The sequence below is a fragment of the Suillus subalutaceus genome, assembly GCF_016647625.1.
Source record: "Suillus subalutaceus strain FC151 chromosome Unknown DFJ58scaffold_58, whole genome shotgun sequence".
Taxonomy (NCBI): Eukaryota; Fungi; Basidiomycota; class Agaricomycetes; order Boletales; family Suillaceae; genus Suillus; species Suillus subalutaceus.
Window position 1 is genome coordinate 154,805 of NW_024540307.1, and position 17,949 is coordinate 172,753.

At 48.7% G+C, this 17,949-nt stretch overlaps 4 protein-coding genes across 4 annotated transcripts; 2 read left to right on the top strand and 2 right to left on the bottom strand.

Moving 5' to 3' along the window:
* Nucleotides 1-1,004: 1,004 nt before the first annotated feature.
* Nucleotides 1,005-2,723, bottom strand: DFJ58DRAFT_400431 (uncharacterized protein). Its single transcript, XM_041380214.1, has 7 exons — nt 2,632-2,723; nt 2,080-2,577; nt 1,978-2,027; nt 1,896-1,931; nt 1,819-1,832; nt 1,642-1,766; nt 1,005-1,591 (listed from the first exon to the last, which is right to left on the bottom strand). Exons 2-7 carry the CDS (start codon nt 2,279-2,281, stop codon nt 1,269-1,271), a joined length of 750 nt encoding a protein of 249 aa, XP_041243553.1. The 5' UTR covers nt 2,282-2,577; nt 2,632-2,723; the 3' UTR covers nt 1,005-1,268.
* Nucleotides 2,724-8,916: 6,193 nt separating this feature from the next.
* On the bottom strand, nt 8,917-13,741 carry DFJ58DRAFT_400490 (glycosyl transferase family group 2-domain-containing protein). Its single transcript, XM_041380215.1, has 15 exons — nt 13,560-13,741; nt 12,650-13,514; nt 12,494-12,603; nt 12,270-12,448; nt 12,041-12,225; nt 11,476-11,991; nt 11,243-11,425; nt 10,863-11,190; nt 10,709-10,807; nt 10,544-10,656; nt 10,477-10,491; nt 10,202-10,424; nt 10,004-10,147; nt 9,275-9,428; nt 8,917-9,051 (listed from the first exon to the last, which is right to left on the bottom strand). Exons 2-15 carry the CDS (start codon nt 13,338-13,340, stop codon nt 9,013-9,015), a joined length of 2,979 nt encoding a protein of 992 aa, XP_041243554.1. The 5' UTR covers nt 13,341-13,514; nt 13,560-13,741; the 3' UTR covers nt 8,917-9,012.
* Nucleotides 13,560-14,466, top strand: DFJ58DRAFT_790396 (uncharacterized protein). Its single transcript, XM_041390263.1, has 2 exons — nt 13,560-13,924; nt 13,984-14,466. The coding sequence occupies exons 1-2, from the start codon at nt 13,851-13,853 to the stop codon at nt 14,243-14,245; spliced, it is 336 nt and encodes a 111-aa protein (XP_041243555.1). The 5' UTR covers nt 13,560-13,850; the 3' UTR covers nt 14,246-14,466.
* A 74-nt stretch (nt 14,467-14,540) lies between these two features.
* DFJ58DRAFT_790397 (concanavalin A-like lectin/glucanase domain-containing protein) lies at nt 14,541-16,498 on the top strand. The gene is made up of 8 exons (XM_041390264.1): nt 14,541-14,848; nt 14,900-15,034; nt 15,093-15,204; nt 15,412-15,554; nt 15,696-15,861; nt 15,922-16,014; nt 16,063-16,144; nt 16,200-16,498. The coding sequence occupies exons 1-8, from the start codon at nt 14,792-14,794 to the stop codon at nt 16,234-16,236; spliced, it is 825 nt and encodes a 274-aa protein (XP_041243556.1). The 5' UTR covers nt 14,541-14,791; the 3' UTR covers nt 16,237-16,498.
* Nucleotides 16,499-17,949: the final 1,451 nt, after the last annotated feature.

Genomic DNA, 17,949 nt, shown 5'->3' on the forward strand with positions numbered 1-17,949 from the left:
CTACAAGACTGAAAATTGACTGAAGGTGAAACTGTTCACTTCCACGGACGAGCAGAGTTGACTATACACAACCGGCTTCACGTTCGACTCTACATTTTAGCTTGCCATCGGGAGCACGTACATAATTTCGTCTGCAATGGGTGCGCCACAATCGATTTACCTTCGTCTCTCGCAATCTATGAACTCACTAATCTGCAGATAAAATTACAGGAAGAGTTGTGACGGGGGAGTGAACTTCTCGGCGCTGGTAGTAGCTGGCTTGTTGTCGTGTTTTGATTCAGGCGAATCCTCCGCCTTCTTTTTGTCGAGGCCCTTGATTACCAGCGGTCGTACTACGACACGCCTTCTCGTGCGCACGAGTTGTGCCTCCACTTGGCAGGCTAGAAACTAACCATCGGGTATGACGTGTAGACCCCTCTGCACCTTCCTGTTCGCCTTCTGGACATAGCTTAAGCGTAAATGGCACCTCTAAGACGTCGGAAATTTGTCTTGCTAACTCACGAGTAGGTGCGAGGATGATGGCGGGTGTTCCTATCGAACGGTCGATGTAGGAGTGTGTGTTGAGAGGGAGAAGATCCTGGATTATAGGTAGGACGAATGACTAACGAAGTCAAGCATAGAGAAAGCGCACCTCTCGTACACAGCTCAAGGTCCTAGAAGATATATTTCGTAAGGATACAGAGTCAAACGCTGCCCTCCTAGTGTTGTTGGCAATACTGCGCCATTGCGCCGCGCCAGCCAGTTTTGTCACTGGGGCTTGATGGCTGGTCTACGGGGCGACGGTTTCATTGACAGGTTGTGATAGTGATGCAGACGTGGCCGGAAGTTTGATAGCATGTTGCGCTGTACACAGACACGAGTCCTAACGCAATTGCCGTCGTAAGCAGTACCATGAGTATGAGCCTCATATGCCCCCAACTTGCAATGCACCCCTGTACATCCTAGTCATTTAACCACCACTTAATTTACCCTGGATCTCCCGCAATCCGTGAACCAACTGTAACTGATTTGCAGGTAAAATGTCGTGTTACAAGTCCCGTTATGCAACAAAGTGAACACCGTATCCGACATATCATAAATCACAACCTTAACAACCAATGAACAGTATGAGAAGAGTAGTGCCATTGCATACTCACAATGCCTGGGCAACATTGTGGAGAATCGGCAAACCAACAACTGCAGCCAAGGCCATAAGTTGTTTCCCAGGTGTGAGTGCGATACCACGAGGAGCAGCACTGATGTTCGCTAAGTGTATGGTATAAGCTAGATCACGTAGTAGAGGAAAGAGGCTGCTTACTCAAGCCAGTGGAAGTGGACCCTGCGGATGAAACCGTCGAAGAAGTGGAGGATTGACTCTTCGGAGAAGTGAGGGATTGACTGCTCGAAGACCCAGTTGTTGTGGGGCCGTTGAATGTAATTATACCACTGCTGGTAGGAGTGGTTCCTGGAAGCACAGTTGACTGAGAATGAGTAGCAGTAGCAATCGTGACGCTAGTAGTTCCACCGCTTCCACCTCCAGAACTTCCACCACCTGAGCCTCCAGCAGAACATTCGTCAGAATTTGCGATGCACGTAGTTCCAGTAGGGCAGCCTGAATAGATGTTAGCGTGGCTCATGCAATTGATAGGGAATATAACACACATCCCCCAGTAGAGTCATTGCAGCAGAGGTAGCCGGATTCACAGCAGCTGTCGTCGCTGCAGCATTCACTACCAGAGGTGCAGCAGGTACTTCCATTACACGTTTGCGCGGTATTGGGACAACATCTACAGCAGCCTTCAGAAAAGAACAGAAAGTTGATCAAAATATTTGTCTCACTCAGTTCCGAAGCACTGGTTGTAACGTTCGTCAGTCAGTTTTGACGATTGGGTCTAAGAAGGCGCGAAGGCACGTACGGTGGTGCCGTCTGGACAGTTATACGAATCGTTGCACTAGAAAACATTAATCACAGTGGAAAGGCTCATCAGGCAACCTTACACAGTAGCTGCCAGTAGGGGCGCATGCGTCCGGGTAGTTAGTGCATTGCTCTACGGCGGGTCAGTGATGTGTTTCTCAGTACTTGGCGCGTGAATTCCTTACGATATCCGCTAGGACACCCACTGCCCTGTCGAGCAGTGAACTTTCCTCGCCGAACCAAGAGAGCTGACAGTACAGACTTGGTCACTACTAGTGACGATGACTTGGAGTGACGTGGAATTCGTAAGACTGTTGAGGTAGAGTCCGCAACAGCGAGCTGAAGGAATAAGAAAATAGACAGCGCGATACACAACAGACGCAGCATGGTGATGGTGGGGATTACAGCTAGCTATGCCGTGTTCGTCTGTTAAGTTCGTGCTCTTTATCGGCATTGATTTTTCAAGTCAGACGAGTTTTAGCGAAGCAGTGAACCTGTGCGAGATTCTTGGCAGGGCACCAGGGTTGATCGATGATCTTCCATGCCGCAGACAACGAATCAGATCCAGACCTAACCTATTGTATTATGTAGTTGGTCACATAAATTTGGCGCGGCCAGATGTATTTCATAAGCGTGTTATGTTAAAACACGATCAAGTATAACACAACCTAGGCCTAGGTAGGCTGCTCAAGCAGTCATATCAATGAGTGTCGTAGTACAGTAGTTCAAAGGCTCACCAAAGAGCCGACATACGTTGTAGGCTATGATAGCCTCAACTCGGGTGCCTGACCTATAGCATTGTGTTAAACGATAAACAATTTTCATTGGCTGACTCCTACGCTACTGATGGGCCTGTTGATCCGTATGATCGCGAATTATGTAATCTTACCTTGGCAGGCCTATCTCACGGCACTATTTGGCGCAGGGACGACTTGGCGCAGGGGCATCTTACACCAAGATTTGGCACGGCCATGGGTGGTATTACGTTTAGATGAGCCCTGAGGCGCTCGAGTATGGCCAGCTGACCACTGAGGCCTGAGGTTCTACAAAGCAGGTTGCCCATCTGGACTAAACAACCTCGACATTCATAGCAACATGCCTGCGGATAAATGGAGGTCAACCGTCCATGGAACGGATACTAAGTTAGCAATATCCGTGGTTGAGACACTCAGGCTATCCTTTGGCTTTGGTCACCAACAATATTAATGCTTGCTCGTGAGTCAAAACTATCTGTTGTCGGTAGTATCCGGGGAAGTCATCCTTCCATTCGAAGTCCAGTGTCCACCATGAATCTTGCCAGGTGACGTTTAACCTTAATGTGGCTGGGCGCTAGACTAGTCTGTAGCCAAGTCGCACACCCAGGCCATCATGATGCCAGCGAGGACATTCGATAATGTCAGCTAGTACGGATAGAACTTCGAGGCGATGCTGGAGCCAAAGCTCGCCCGGGCACAGACTGGGTACTGTGAGTTTCGTTTCTTGACCTCTTGGACCGACGTGGCAGTCCGCGTCATTTACTTATGTCGAGTTATCGCTGGGAAGACTGGACGTCATGGGCCCAGCCGTAGAAGATAATTGCGCCTTCTGTACCAGTTTTCCGAGGACCTTCAAGTTGAAGCACGAGACAGGTTCGTACTTTCCAGGCATCCTTCTTTCCTTGCTGTTGTGCAGACACCTCCATCATCCACCGTTATCACCGACAGACGCGCTCGGCCTGCTGCTTTATCCTATCTTTGCATCAGATCGCGTTGGAATGATCCTGGAAGGTGATCCAAGTGCTTTGCAACAGTCGCTAAAACCGCACCTAGGTAACAGTACATGATAGTGATGGGGTTTTTTTGATTAGAGGCTAGAGCTAGGGGGAAATCAACTCTCATACTATTGCAATCGCCTTTATATAGGGACTGCTACAGACGCGCATTATTCACAGGTCTGTCTAAATCCTTTTATCCTAAATTTTTTTGCGTGCCTTTCAAGGCACGACCTCGGGTGAACGACTCCTTCCTGTCCAGCGCATGATATCACTGCTCGGAGATAGATCGTAAAGCAGACTATACGCACCCTTCTATGAAGCTTCAATTCTGCAGGCGACTAGTCCGGTGCGGGTAATTCCGTATCCCCTTTGCAAGTATTCTTTCCTTTCCATGATGTCCGCTTCTGAAGCATTCCTATCACGCGTCTTCTTGAGACTGAAAACGTCTTACAGCCACAGACCTTATCATGTAATGGAGTGGGACTGGCTACTTTGGCAGAGTCTATATAATATAGGCACCTCAAGGCTATATCATCAAATCTTCTGCGCGCTTCCAGTATCGCATTTGCATTGTGCAAAGCCAGCGAGCTAAGTTGGCTTTGTGGGATAAAAGTTGAAGAGTCCGCGATAGAACCCTGACCGAGTCTCCACATCTACTCCATACGATATACAAAACGCAGACGATCATCAAATGACAAGCACACCTATTGATTCCACTTTGCAACTGTGTTGTACAACACGACACATGTCATCCTACAATACTAGTAGTATGCACAGTGCACGCCATGACCCAACTGCTTCTAATTATCATTGAGGTTGTAAACCCTGTAGGCTTCACAATCAAAGTCTCCGCGGTGTTATCAGATGGGCGGGTCGAGTTCCTCAACACGAAGGCCACCTGCCAGTGGGTTCGCTTCCACGTTTCGGTGTTCCCTGGCTCGATATCAAGGAATCCAGTATTCCCCGTGTCATCGTTGTCGTTGGTGATGCGGGCAGAAATCGTGTATTGGGTGTTGTTGACAAGGACAATCTGGTTCTCTGCGCCTGTCGGTGCGTCCAGAAAGATTATTAAGAACTGGCTGTAAACCTCTGAGCGCACCTTAGGAAGACATTGTGTATAGTGGCAAAGAGATTTGAAATAAGTGTTCAGCGCAGTGATAAAGATCCCTAGGGAATGAATCAGAAAGGAGGACGAATGAAACCAGGCCTTAGACTCGCTCAGAGTAATCAAAGGAGCGATGGGGAGCCACCTTCGAAACTCGTCGCGTATTTATGCGCATGAACCTGAATGAATTCGTTCGGAGTTCAGTTTCAAAGCTCACATATCCCCAGGATATTATCCGGTAGGTGTTGCACGATATTTACTCAAGGTTATGGTTCAGGTGAGACGAAGCAGCTGACTTTAGCAAAAGAGGGGTCCCTTGTGATTCGGATGCGAAACGAGTAGCACTGACAGGCGACTCGTCATCATTCGAGAACGTGCGGGAAATGGTCACTCTAGAGCTATTCCACGTAGACTCTGGGGCTTCGGCAGCTGGCTTCGGGGGAGTTTAGATGCTGCTCGACGGTGGTACCCCCGAAATAGCACGCTCGTGGTCGGCGGTGTGTACAGTCTTCTCACACATGGTACACAAACACACCGAACCAAACTACTCTATGCACAAACTAAGTTAAATCATGAATGTCGGAACAGAGATAGGTGGAGGATATCAGGGAGCTCACATGTATGGGCGGGAGGTGTCGGGGCACAAGTCAGTCGAGACATAGTGTGCAAGAGTGCAGATCATGCACAAGGGTAGCAGCAGGCACGAGGTGCAGTGGGAGGGCTTATTAGTACGAGAGTGCACGAGAGGTGCTCGATGATTCAACTAGTGAATGAGAATATTCAATGCAAGTAAGAGGGCGGCAGGTGTAGGAGAGCAGTAGCAAGCACGAGAAGGTAGCAGGAGGTGTTGGAAACCAGGAGGGTGCAGCGGACTGTTCAATGATTTAGTGCAACAAAAGTTACAAAACAGCAAATCCAAGAAATAAATAAATGTAACTCACAAGTTGGTAGCTATGTAGCATGAGGCGGGTACAGGTGGCGGACGGGAGTGGCGGGCGCGATGGTGATGAGCACATTAATATTGCAACTCCGCTCTGAATCGAACTCAACACCGAACTTCGAAGCTCCTAGACTTTGGCCTCAGAGTCTACGTGGAGTAGCCCCAGAGTGGGCACCGTGACCTCAGCAAACCCGCGAAGCTCAGCACAGATACAACTTGGCACACAATTATTTAACACAAATTATCTGCTCAAGATATCGCTTCTACTCAAGGATTAGCGAGTCATAGTGGATGCCAACGTGTATCCACCACATCTCCCCCTCGGACGAGTACAGGATGATGTGGTTATGACGAATAGTCTCGAAACAGGTCTCCTGGCTGTGAGTATCTGTGACTGGGTCGAGCTTTTCAAAATATGTTATGGAAGGTATCTTGCGGTGAGGGTGCTTCGATTGCATACTTGCCTTGTAGTGATGCAACTCCCCTCTTAGACTGACGTGGCAATCGTCCGCGTCATTTACTTGTGTTGAGTCATCGCTAGGAAGACTAGACGGGGCACGGCCGTAGAAGATAATTGCACCTTCTGTATCAGTTTTATGAGAACCTTGAAGCTTGGTGCACGAGACAAGCTCGTACTTTCCAGGCATTTTCTTTCCTTGTTGTGCAGACACCTCCAGCATCCACCGTTATCACCGACAGACGCGCTCGGTCTGCCGCTTTATCCTATCTTTGCATCAGATCGCGTTGGAATGATCCTGGGAGGTGATCCAAGTGCTTTGCAACAATCGCTAAAACCGCACCTAGGTAATAGTACGCGATGGTCATGGTTTTCGATCAGAGCTAGGGAGAAATCAACTCTGATAAGTACTATTGCAATCGCCGTTATATAGAGGACTACGGGGTACGTACTATTCACGGATCCGTCTAAATCCTTTTATCCTCAACTCTTCTGCGTGCCTTTCAAGGTCTTGCAGTATTATCGGTACCGCCGGTCGACCTCGGATAAACGACTCTTTCCCGCCTGGGGCATGATATCGTTGTTCGGAGATAGATCCATACGCACTTCTACGAAGCTTCAATTCTGCAGGTGACTAGTCCGGTGCGGGTAATTCCTGTGATTCCGTATCCCCTTGCAAGCATTCTTTCTTTTCCTTTCCGTAATGTCCGCTCCTGAGGCACTCCTATTACACGTCTTCTTGAGACTGAAAACGTTTACCGCCACAGACCTTATCATGTGATGGATAATGGAGTGAGACTAGCTGCTTTGGGCCTTTTGCAGAATCCATATAATATAGGCACTCCAGGCTATGACATCAAATCTTCTGCGCGCTTCCAGTCAACTTCCAGTATCGCATTTGCATTAATGCTGCCAAGCCAGCGAGGTAAGGATAAAAGTTGAAGAGTCCGCGATAGAACCCCGACCGAGTCTCCACTGATATGACATCTATAATCTATTCCTTGGAAGCTGAAGTCAACGCCTGATGATCAATACTGGATGGCTGGGCTTGTCTTCCCCCTTCTTGGGTACTTGATGATCTTATCTGCATGCACAGTCCAGAGTCCAGACATTATAGACAGGCTGTCAGGCATAGACACCACTTCCCGACGGGCTATCAGAGCCTAGAGGCTGTCAAATCCCGCACATAGTCCTCGTATACTTCCAACTCGCAGGTGACCTCTTGACTCGAACGCTAGCCGCTTCCGGACGTACTTCAACCACTACCGTACCTTTACAACCAACACCGGCGGGCGTCGTAGAATGAAATCGGAAAATTCCCTGACACACGGTCATTAGTATCCCAGGTGAACGGTCCCTACGATGACATACCTGGGCTTCTACTAGGCACGACTCTAGCATCACGTTAGATTCATCAACCCCACTCGATAACAAGTTTATTTCTTCTCTGTTTGAACGATAAGCTAGCTCGCCGTCTACGCAGCACCCCGTTCGTGACATTCCGCAGCCAAGAACCAGATCTCCACTTTTACATATTGACAGAACCCCCGACTCGCAACCTCTTGTACGCTAGCCGCTTCCGCACCTACCGTACCGTTGCAACCAACCCCGGAAAATTCCCTGACACACACGGTCATTAGTACCCCAACTGTTCATGTCCAGGTGAACGGTCCCTACGATGACATACCTGGGCTTCTACTAGGCACGACTAGAGTCTAGCATCACGTTAGACTCATCAACTTCACTCGATAACAAGTTTATTTCTTCTCTGTTTGAACGATAAGCTAGAGCGCTGTCTACGCAGCATCCCTGTTCGTGACATTCCGCAGCCAAGAACACGATCTCCACTTTTACATATGGCGCCGCGGCCAATGATTGACAGAACCTCCAACTCGCAGCGTCTTGTACGTTAGCTATAGCCGCTTCCGCACTTGCACTACTACCGTACCGTACCGTTGCAACCACCGGAAATTCCCTGACACACACGGTCATTAGTAGTCCAACTGTTGAGATGATGTCCAGGTGAACGGCTGCGATGGCAATGAGTCATGACATACCTGGGCAGGCACGACTCTAGAATTAGATTAGACAAATCAAACAGTTTATTTTGAAGGATAGCATTCCGCGATTCGTTCGAATTCGTGACGTTCTCCGTAGCCAACAGGATAACAAGTTTATTTCTTCGATAAGCTAGAACGCCGTGCACAGCATTCCGGTTCGTGGACATTCCATAGCCGTAGCCAAGAACAAGATCTCCACTTTTGCATATTGATATTGACAGCCCTTGGCTCGAGGCTTGATACTCCACCGACCTGATAAGATATTCCAAGAACAACACGCGCTCCAATGTCCATGGACCCAAGGAGCTGCCGATTGCCCGGTAATGGTCATAAGCCTATCTATATCAAGCATGAAAGCATTATAATATTAACCACTGAAAGTTCTGCAAAAAAGCCTGCTAACAATCAGGAAACATCCCACTCAGTCGAACAATGTATAAGTATATGATACGTGGACAGTTCATAAAGGAGCGGGATGCCGTATGGCGTGGCAACAATCACGAACGATGGCAATGACAACAACAAAATCACAACATTGTCCAAAAGCGCGAGTATGTATTGTATGTATTGTAAGAAAGTCCAGACTTGCAAGATGTGCAAGCCAACCAGCATCTTTGCAATAATTGTTCGATTGCGGATGTGATGAGCGGGTTTGCGCCCTGGCGTGGGAATATGTAAAGACGCGCGATGAAAAAAGAATGGTGATTCGAAGGTGGTTCATTGTTCTTGGTTTCTAAGTGGCAAGATATGTGTTTAATTAGTAGGCATGCATTCGGGGATCCTGCCCGAGTCACTGTACATGCTCAGTAGGAGAAGATCATGAGCCATGGATTGAGGACGATCTATATAGATCGGTGTCAGCATCGAGCGAGTAGGGTAGCGAGAATGCAGAAAGGGGATACTGAGAATGTTCAAATGCCGAAGCAAAGAAGACTAGGAATGAAGAACATTCGGGAAGCGTAGGAGAACGTTCAGGAAGCATAGAATGAGATGTAAAACGTTCGAAGAAGCATCGTATCATCCGAAAACGGAGGACGATCTTGCGGAATGGAAAAAAGAACGTACCGGGAACAGGATATGGCAAGCGCATACAACCGACAACGGGAAGATAACAGCCCACGCATTTCCGGTCAGTTGCCATTCATATGGCACTAGCGGCGTACTGACGATGACGATACCCGCGAGCAGCAGGATACATACGAGCAGGGGGAACCAGAATCTATATGGAGAACAGGCCAAGTGATATCCGTCAGCATGACATCAAGGACAACGAGAAAGGAAAAGGCGTGGAAAAAAAGATGGAAGCGGATATCGTGCCACGTAAAACGAGGCAACGGGGGACATAGCAGCCAACAAAGAGGGTGCGGCGTTTTGAGTGACGATCGAAACGATCACTTCACGGAGCGATAGAGTGGGTACTAATTCATGCATATGGGCGCACCACAGCCAAGACCGCAAATGCATGTCTTCCGATCAAAACACACATTCGCGTTCAGCACTACGGTGGCAATATGCCAGCACTAAGAGCGCATGTCGTCCCAGCACCACATACACATGCAACGCCCAGGCACATGTCCCGAGGCTACATCATCCGGATTCCTAGGATGATCATGGCCAATTACCCCAAAAACGGAGATAACATCACTGATGCGCGGAAGAAAAAGTGGGCGCCAACGCAACGCGACGCGTGATGCGGAAACGCGTCCCGACTCCAATCCGAAACAGAAGCAATGCAAAAAGTGAACGCAAATCAAAAGTGAAAAAAGAAACACGGGGAAAAAAACAGAAACGCACCTCTTGCAAATCTTTGGAACCTCCTTGAAGAAATTCGACCTCTCAACCTCCTTCTTTGTCGCGCTCCACGTAATGTTATACGAGAACAGATGAGCGAGGATGGCTTGCGAGAGCGGGATACTTAGACCTCCGAAGAAGAGGAAGCTGTATCACGTTAGCTTTCTCCCAAGCAAGCACCGTAGGAATAGAGGGACTCACAAAAACGGAATCCATCCAAAGCACTCAATAACACCGCCAATGATACCCTTCTCACCAAGCCTATACTGCAAAAGCACATACCCCACATTTCCAGCTCCGAAAAATACCACAAAGGTAGCGAGCCAGATCTCGAAACTGTGCATGTAGAAATCGTCTGTGGGGAATTGGAAACCGAGCATGATGTAATTGATGATGGAGATGGTCGCTGAGGCTGCTATTCCGTCTGTTGGCCGCGTTCACGTTAGTGTCTTGTACTTTAGATAGAGGGGACGTACAATATGAGAATATGTCTATTTGTGATGTGGTCAGTGTAAGCTTTGAAGAGATAGGAGGGGGACGTACAAGCCATCATTGAGATCTTGTAATGTAGCGGTGCAGGGCTCCATATGAATTTGTGGATCTGGTGGTTAATGGGGCCTTTGTAAAACCATTTGACAAAGGGGTTGAAGAGGAGCCTGTGTGAGCCATGAATATCGAGCATGCACGGGAAAGAAAAGAAAAACGCACTCATTACATCCATACGCATACTTCTGCCACCGATTCAACTCGTCATCGACAGTGAGCGATACACCTTCTTTGAATCCGCCATTGGAGTAGGTCGCCCATCTGTGCGGTAGTACATCAATAACCTGACTCGAGAAAAACACAAGTCGACACGAACCTAACGATATACCCCTGTCTCAAAAGCCTCAGAGCCATATCAAAATCTTCACTGACATTATCCTCGCTCCAGACCTTGATTTGGGCTGTAGGACCCGACCCGGGATTAGGAGTAGAACCAGAAGAAGACGGAGTAGCCGAAGAAGAAGAATTGACATCTCCCCCGCCAAACGCCGCATCCTGCAACGCACTCCACCTCAAAAACGCATTATGCCCGACAAAAGGCGCCACTTCCCCGTTTGCGCACATCATACTTATGCATCTGTTGATTCGGCGGGTGAAGAAGGCGATGGCGTTTTCAAAGTAGTGGTGGGCTACTTGGAGGACGTCTGGGTTTGGGTTAGCGGATTGTTTACTCCAGGGAAGGAGGAATGGACGTACCACTCTCGTGTTGTAGCACCCCGACTTCGGCACCCTCGTCCTCCCCGAACTCTCTGGCCGCATCCCTAAAACAATCCGCCGGTACGATCGTGTCAGCGTCTACCAATAAGATAATACTCCCGATTCGGCAGGCGCGGGCGTTTGCTGCCCAGGGTCTGTGTCCTGTTTGGGATGTTTGGAATACTATTTCGAGTCAGCGCCAGTGATCAAAACCTGATTCCATTAGCACAAACCTTCTTCCATGGCTAGTTGAAGAGCCCGCTCTTCGAGGTCTTCGATAAGCGTCCCTGCGAGGGTGGGGGGTTCAGGGCTGATGGTCCCTACCATACCCGGTCTTGGCGTTCCGGGTACGCTGCCGTTGCCGCTCCCGCTCCCGTTCCCGTTCCCGTTGAGAAAAGGAGGAATGAACCACTGATCATCACCATCCCTCCCGATATACTGCACTCCGTACGTCCCAGGAGACTGCCCGGGTACACTAACGATGCTCCCACCTTCTGTTTGCGCTGTATGAGCGCTGTATGTGGTGCTGACGCTGGCGCGGTGAAAGGGCGGGTTGGGAGGGGTGAAAATGTTGCTATCTCTACTCTCGTTGGGGATTTGGGTTTGATGGGCAAAAGAAGCGGGTTGGCCATAGGAGCTGTAGGTATTAGACGATTGGAGTTCCTCGAGGATGCGTTCGAGGCGGATGGAGACGTCGAGTGCGTAGTTCATGTTGGAGGCTTTTTTGAAGCGGCCCGGGCGAGCGAAGCCTGTGGGTGGTTGGGTTAGCGTTGAGTGGAAAGAGGGGATGGGACTGACCTTCATGTCCGTGACGCGGTCTTGCGATCCAGCCGATTCCGTGAGTTGCGTAGTAATCGATACGTTCTTTGGCTTGGTCTTGGGGGAGGAGACGGAGGCCATCGTCGTTGATGAAGAGGCTTGATGTGCCGCCGTGGCGTGCGTAGGTCTGCATTGCTGTTTTGATGGAAGTGAGAGAGGGTGTGCTAGGATGGATTAGCGGAGATGAATGAAGAAGGAAGAGGCTTACAGGACTGTAGCAAGGCTTTCTTTGTAGACGGGCATTTGTATTGTGATGTGAGGGAGTGCGTTGTCTATGGCTGGGTTTGGAAGTGGTGGGATTGCAGAGTAGTAACGACTGTTTTGGTGGTAATGAGCGATGGGACCGATTGCGAAAGTAACGTTTTGTAGGATTTGAATAGTGAAGAACTGGAAAGAGTGAGCGAGTGTATAGAATGTAAAAGGAATAGCTACCAAGGAGACACAAAAGAGAAGAGGCATGAGAGCACAAAGAATGAAATGAGTGTAGTTGCCGTCTAGGCGAAATTCTTGAAGGAGTGTTTTCATACCATTGCCGATGAAAACTAGAGAATGTGAGTAAAAGAGATTGAAAAGAAGACGATGACTGACTGATGGCGAGTGCGGCGGAGAGACCGTTGTATAGAGGAGCGTATAGCATGATTGGACGAGTAGGTTGTTTTTGGGAAACCTTTTCTGGATCTTGTACTCCAGTGGCAGAGTTTACAGTGGATGAAGGAGTTAGACGAGGATCGACTGGTTTCTCTGAGTAGATGGATAGTTCGTGGGTGGAGGGGGGAGGAGGTGGTTTTGTACGCCAGAGTAAACGAATGAGGCGATCTTCAAAGTCACGTGCGATAGGGATAATTGTATCGAGGGAGTCGCTCCAAACGACGAGTACACGTTCATCACGGATGAAAGCAGCGTTTTGATCCTTTTCTGCTTGTGGAAGGAGGACCATTGAATCGAGTACTTGAATGCGAGTATTTGAGTCGACATAGACGCAATCATCGAGAGTTTGTTCTGCCAAAGCAGCATGTACAGCAGCACTGCGAACTTTGACAGCTACGAGTGGATTGAGTGCAGCTACTGACGCCTCGAATGGAGCGAGTGCGGCTGTCTCGTAGGGGAATACTCTGAATTGACCGTCATGAGTACGAAGACAGACGCCTGGTGGGACTGAATCTTCATGTGGTCTAAACCAAGCGTCACCTTGAGTTTGTTTGAAGATGTAATGGAGGGTAGCGTCGTATCTGTCGTAGTCCATGGTCGGGTGAGTAGAAATGCGTGTGTTGGGTTGCATATATAAATGAGGGCGGTGATAGAATCTAGATCTGACGATCTTGGATCTTGGATCTGGTTCTGTGTACGTTACACACGCGTCACCGGGAATTACGTGTTTGAAGATAAGAAACGCCTCAAAGAGACAATATTCCGAGTAAACACCTCATGGCTTCACCTCGTCCTTTCTTTCTAACTGCTTCAAGTTCAGACGACCATTCATCACAAGAAGATGACTCACCACGGCCAAGAAATAATAATAATAATAATAAAGACCTCCTCCATCTTCTTTCATTTTTCCATATAATTCTGACCGTCGGAGGTCTCTCGACGGAAATCCATTCGACAGTCCTCGTCTACCTTCCCCGAACCCTCCCTTTCATTCAGAATCACCCTACAAATCTTTCAATGGCTCATTCTCTTTATCAAACTTGAATCGCTCACCCACAGATCCACAACTCCCACGCAACAGCAGCGCAACTACCATTTTCAGATCCCCATTCCTATCCCCCGCCTCACGTCCCTCTACCATATGGTCCCCACCTCCAGTACCCTCCTTGTCTGCTTCTCCCTCTGTCATAGCACTCCCACTCACACAGAAGAAGCCTCTCCAATCAACCCGCCTCAAATCAAAACTCACAAAGGAGGATAAACCATGGCTCACAAAAAAAACGTCGTTGCGAAACAGGCAGCTGGTGGGTCACCTTTGTCGCCGTCATCCTAGGCTTCCTCGCAGCAGCAGCACTCTGCTTCAAAGGCTGGAACGGTGTAAACGTCCTCGAAGACAGCCAACTCTGCATCGTCATGGATGAAGAATTTTCTGCCGGTTCTCTCGATGACACAAACTGGACTCTTGACGTCGAGCTCGGTGGCTTCGGGTACGTCCCACTCCATATCACTGTCCTGTTTGTTAAACCACTTCATTAGCAACGGCGAATTTGAAATGACCACAAACTCTGATTCAAACGTCTACATCTCAAATGGTCAGCTCTACATCATGCCCACTCTCACCAGCGACAGCATCCCCGGCGGTTGGAATGCCGTCATGAACAACGGCAGTTATCAGCTTCAAGACTGTACAGCCCAAGGCGGAGGTAATTTTTTCTCCTCGCAGTTATCATCTCCGTGCTCATTCCGTGTAGTTACAGACCAAGGCGCGTGGGTTCTACGTCGGCAAAACGACGGCACGGGTGTGTACTCAATTTCATTCCCACGCTCAACCGCTCACTCCACTCAGGCAATTCCAATTCAACTACTGGTAACTCAACTACCACCACTGGCAACGGCAACTCTACAACAACTGGATCAGGTAACTCTACAACAACTGGATCAGGCAACTCCACAACTACCGGCTCGGGAAATTCCACTACTACCGGTTCAAGCAACTCTACTACCAGCAGTAATTCCACCACATCTAGCGATCCATGTACAGCCATTTCAAATGCCCAGAGCGGCACCGTTATCAACCCTGTCATGAGCGGTCGGCTTAATACTCGTGGAAAAAGGACTATGAAGTATGGCCGTGTCGAGGTCCGCCTCTTCTATTCATAATCTTTCACCATTGCTCATGTCAGATCCCAGGTCCGTGCAAAACTGCCTCAGGGTGATTGGTTATGGCCCGCTATCTGGATGCTTCCTCAGGGTAACAGTACAAACTCAAATACTAGTCAGGGAACGGGCGTGTATGGCCCGTGGCCTGTCAGTGGGGAAATTGATGTGAGTCTCTCGGCATCCCCTATTACTTGGCTCATACCAGCCCCCGTGGCTCATGTAGATAATGGAAGCCCGCGGCAACTTGCCCACATATCCCGCCCAAGGATCGAATTATGTCCGCTCGTCCCTGAATTACGGACCGTTTGCAGGAGGGAGTACGCCTATCTCTACCGGTAAGCGTCTATCTTTTCTTGGGGCGGGGTTCTTTTCGGTTTCGTTTAGACTCGTTGTATTTTTGGGTTTTCTTTGACGTTTTTCTGCCTCGGCCTTTCGTTTTTCGGTTCATGACTCTTGTTCGCTTTACATGTAATTTCACCACGTTCACCCACGTTTTATTACCCTCTCCACTTTTCACGCCCCTAACTGACACTTCACCCCAGGCACAAGTACCACAGCCAACCTCCTCAAAACCATCTACGGCTGGGTGTTCACCAAGCGCGGGAACTTTGCCGATGGGTTCCATGTTTATGCGTTTGAGTGGACTGGCGGGTGGATGAGGTTTTATACGGATGATCGGTTGCAGGTGAGTTTGTTTTCCTGTTCCCGTTCCTAGATTGCTGTACCCCGCGGTTTTCTCTTTTTTTTTCGCGGCGTTTTATTGTCCCGCGGTCCCCTTCCCGTCCCCGATTTGCACTCCCGCCCCCATCGCTGACCGAAAAAAAAGGCAATGATCAACCTAGACATCTCCTCCAAATCCTCCGACTCCTATTTCTTCAACGCAGGTGGGTTCCCGGGTGTGGCTATGAATGCGTCAAGCGGAAAGGAAGTGGTTGTTGAAGATCCATGGAGTACGGCGTTTGGTGGCAGTGCTGCTGCGCCTTTTGATCAGGGTCAGTGTTTTTTTTTTGAGAAGGGGGTTGGAATTTGATGTTGATGCTGGTATTGGATAGATTTCTATCTTGTGATCGATCTGGCGGTTGGCGGGACGAGTGGGTGGTTCCCGGATAGTGTGGGTGGAAAGCCGTGGTTTGATGGGTCTACTAGTACGTTTTTTTGCTTTCTTTGTGAGGGCTGATTTTGATGCGATGTAGCTGCGATGCACGATTTTGCAAATGCTCAGGATACGTGGAGTGCTACATGGCCTTCGAGTGCGGATGATCGTGCGTTTAGGATGTAAGTCGCGTTTTTACATTCACCATCTGTTGTAGGCTGATGTGGTTTGGAACAGTGATTACGTGAAGATGTGGAAACTGTGCGGGACGTAGAACAGACTCGAACTCTGAACATTTGTTTTTGGTGACAGTGACTTTGTTCTCGCGATATTTAGAATTACGACGATACGTGCTGCGGACATGGACGTCATCATATCCATATCATACATAGCATAGTTTTAGATTCTCGTCGTCGCTCGTTTGTAATTTCTTGTTGTTTTGGGCTTGAAGCTTGTATTGAAGCTTGAAGCTGAAGATTTGCTCATTGTGATTGGCACTAGCATCGAGATTGGAGGCAATGGAAATATTATGCGTGCTTGGTTATTGCAACGTGAGACCCCTGACTGTATAGTTAACTGGAATGTTTGCTTGTGCCTCGCTTAGCCTTTGGAATAGAGATTTAAGGTTTTTGCCTTGTGACGGATGTAAGAAATGTATATGCCGAGCTTAAGCGGGCTATTCAATTCGCCCAATGGTGCTAACAAAGGCTGGACTTTGGGCACGTCTTGAATGGTAAGCTCAGGGTTCGCAGATGATGATTAATGATTATCTGATTCTGATACATTGCTCACTCTCGGATATCGATCCGAGTCCTTTGGAGTATCTATCACTGGTGATGGGTTCACGAGGGCCAGACGGTGGACAGCTGCGAACGTGCAAACTAGCAATAGTATTAGTCTTATGCATCACGCGCACGGACGATCGAGCTATGCTTCGCATACAGCAAGACCTAGGGGAGCTTGTGTGATGCGCACTCGCCTTAGTTCGATGATCGACGGACGTTAATATTGATATTTGTGGGTGTTGACGCGCGGATGCCGGGTGCTTGCCGACCGACATTACAGAGTCAAGAATTGAGTAGCCCTATGGGTATATGATGTATGAGCATCTTGAGCTCTATCATCTCTAGCAAGAAACCGTTCTATGGCTTTTGATAGACCGTCAAGTCTCGCTTGATGGCTCGGAGGTTAGAAGTTCGTATCCCATCTTCCGCGGGATCAGTCCGATGGTGCTAACAGAGGCTGGACTTAAGCATGTCTTGAAGGGTGGGCTCGGGGTTCGCGGATGATGGCATGATGAATGATATCTGATTCCGATACATTGCTCTCGGATATGCCATCCTGTGTAGTGTTAAGTTATCACTGACGATAGGATCACAAGGGGGGCCATACATACAATCAAATGCATCAGTGCAAAGATTTCTTTTCATGTAAACTCCCGATCGTGAATGAATTTCGACACTATTTTCGGTGTGTAGTTTTATGAGAGGGTCGGAAGGAGTTGGCGAGTCGGACAGCTGCGAACGTGCAAGCTGGTAATATAGTACTAGTGTGAATTAGTCTGATCATCACGGACAAGCTACATTAATATTTACAACAAGGAGAGCCCATGCATTGCAGGGTGCACTCCAGGGCCTTTCGATGATCGATTGACGCGTTAATATTATGTAATATTAATATTTGTAGGTGTTCACGCGCGGAGCAAGAAACCATTTGATCGAATATTGTCCATCTTGATGACTCCGAGGCCAACAACTCGGACTCGGTGGCTAGCTATCAAAGTGCGCATTCCGCTGGCATCCTCATAATTCCTTCTGTGCTCTACCGTGACTGTAAGCATGACGCAGCCTATGACGCAACACCTTCGATGACGCGTCTCACCTAGTACATCGCTGATTGGACACCGCGCACGACACAGATTCATATATATAGTCGACCTACCTGTACTTGGATCTCATCTTACTCTACGCTCTTCCACGTTATCGTC

Coding starts and splice junctions, on each gene's coding strand:
- DFJ58DRAFT_400431 (XM_041380214.1), bottom strand. CDS start 2,281: ATGCTGCGTCTGTTGTGTATCGCGCTGTCTATTTTCTTATTCCTTCAG. Junction 2,028..2,079: donor TGGGTGTCCTAGCGGATATC/GTAAGGAATTCA, acceptor GACCCGCCGTAG/AGCAATGCACTAACTACCCG. Junction 1,932..1,977: donor CCCCTACTGGCAGCTACTGT/GTAAGGTTGCCT, acceptor AATGTTTTCTAG/TGCAACGATTCGTATAACTG.
- DFJ58DRAFT_400490 (XM_041380215.1), bottom strand. CDS start 13,340: ATGCAACCCAACACACGCATTTCTACTCACCCGACCATGGACTACGAC. Junction 12,449..12,493: donor TTCTCTTTTGTGTCTCCTTG/GTAGCTATTCCT, acceptor CACTCTTTCCAG/TTCTTCACTATTCAAATCCT. Junction 11,992..12,040: donor ACCGCGTCACGGACATGAAG/GTCAGTCCCATC, acceptor AACCACCCACAG/GCTTCGCTCGCCCGGGCCGC.
- DFJ58DRAFT_790396 (XM_041390263.1), top strand. CDS start 13,851: ATGGTCCCCACCTCCAGTACCCTCCTTGTCTGCTTCTCCCTCTGTCAT. Junction 13,925..13,983: donor CCCACTCACACAGAAGAAGC/CTCTCCAATCAA, acceptor CCATGGCTCACA/AAAAAAACGTCGTTGCGAAA.
- DFJ58DRAFT_790397 (XM_041390264.1), top strand. CDS start 14,792: ATGAGCGGTCGGCTTAATACTCGTGGAAAAAGGACTATGAAGTATGGC. Junction 15,205..15,411: donor GAGTACGCCTATCTCTACCG/GTAAGCGTCTAT, acceptor ACTTCACCCCAG/GCACAAGTACCACAGCCAAC. Junction 16,145..16,199: donor GATGATCGTGCGTTTAGGAT/GTAAGTCGCGTT, acceptor GGTTTGGAACAG/TGATTACGTGAAGATGTGGA.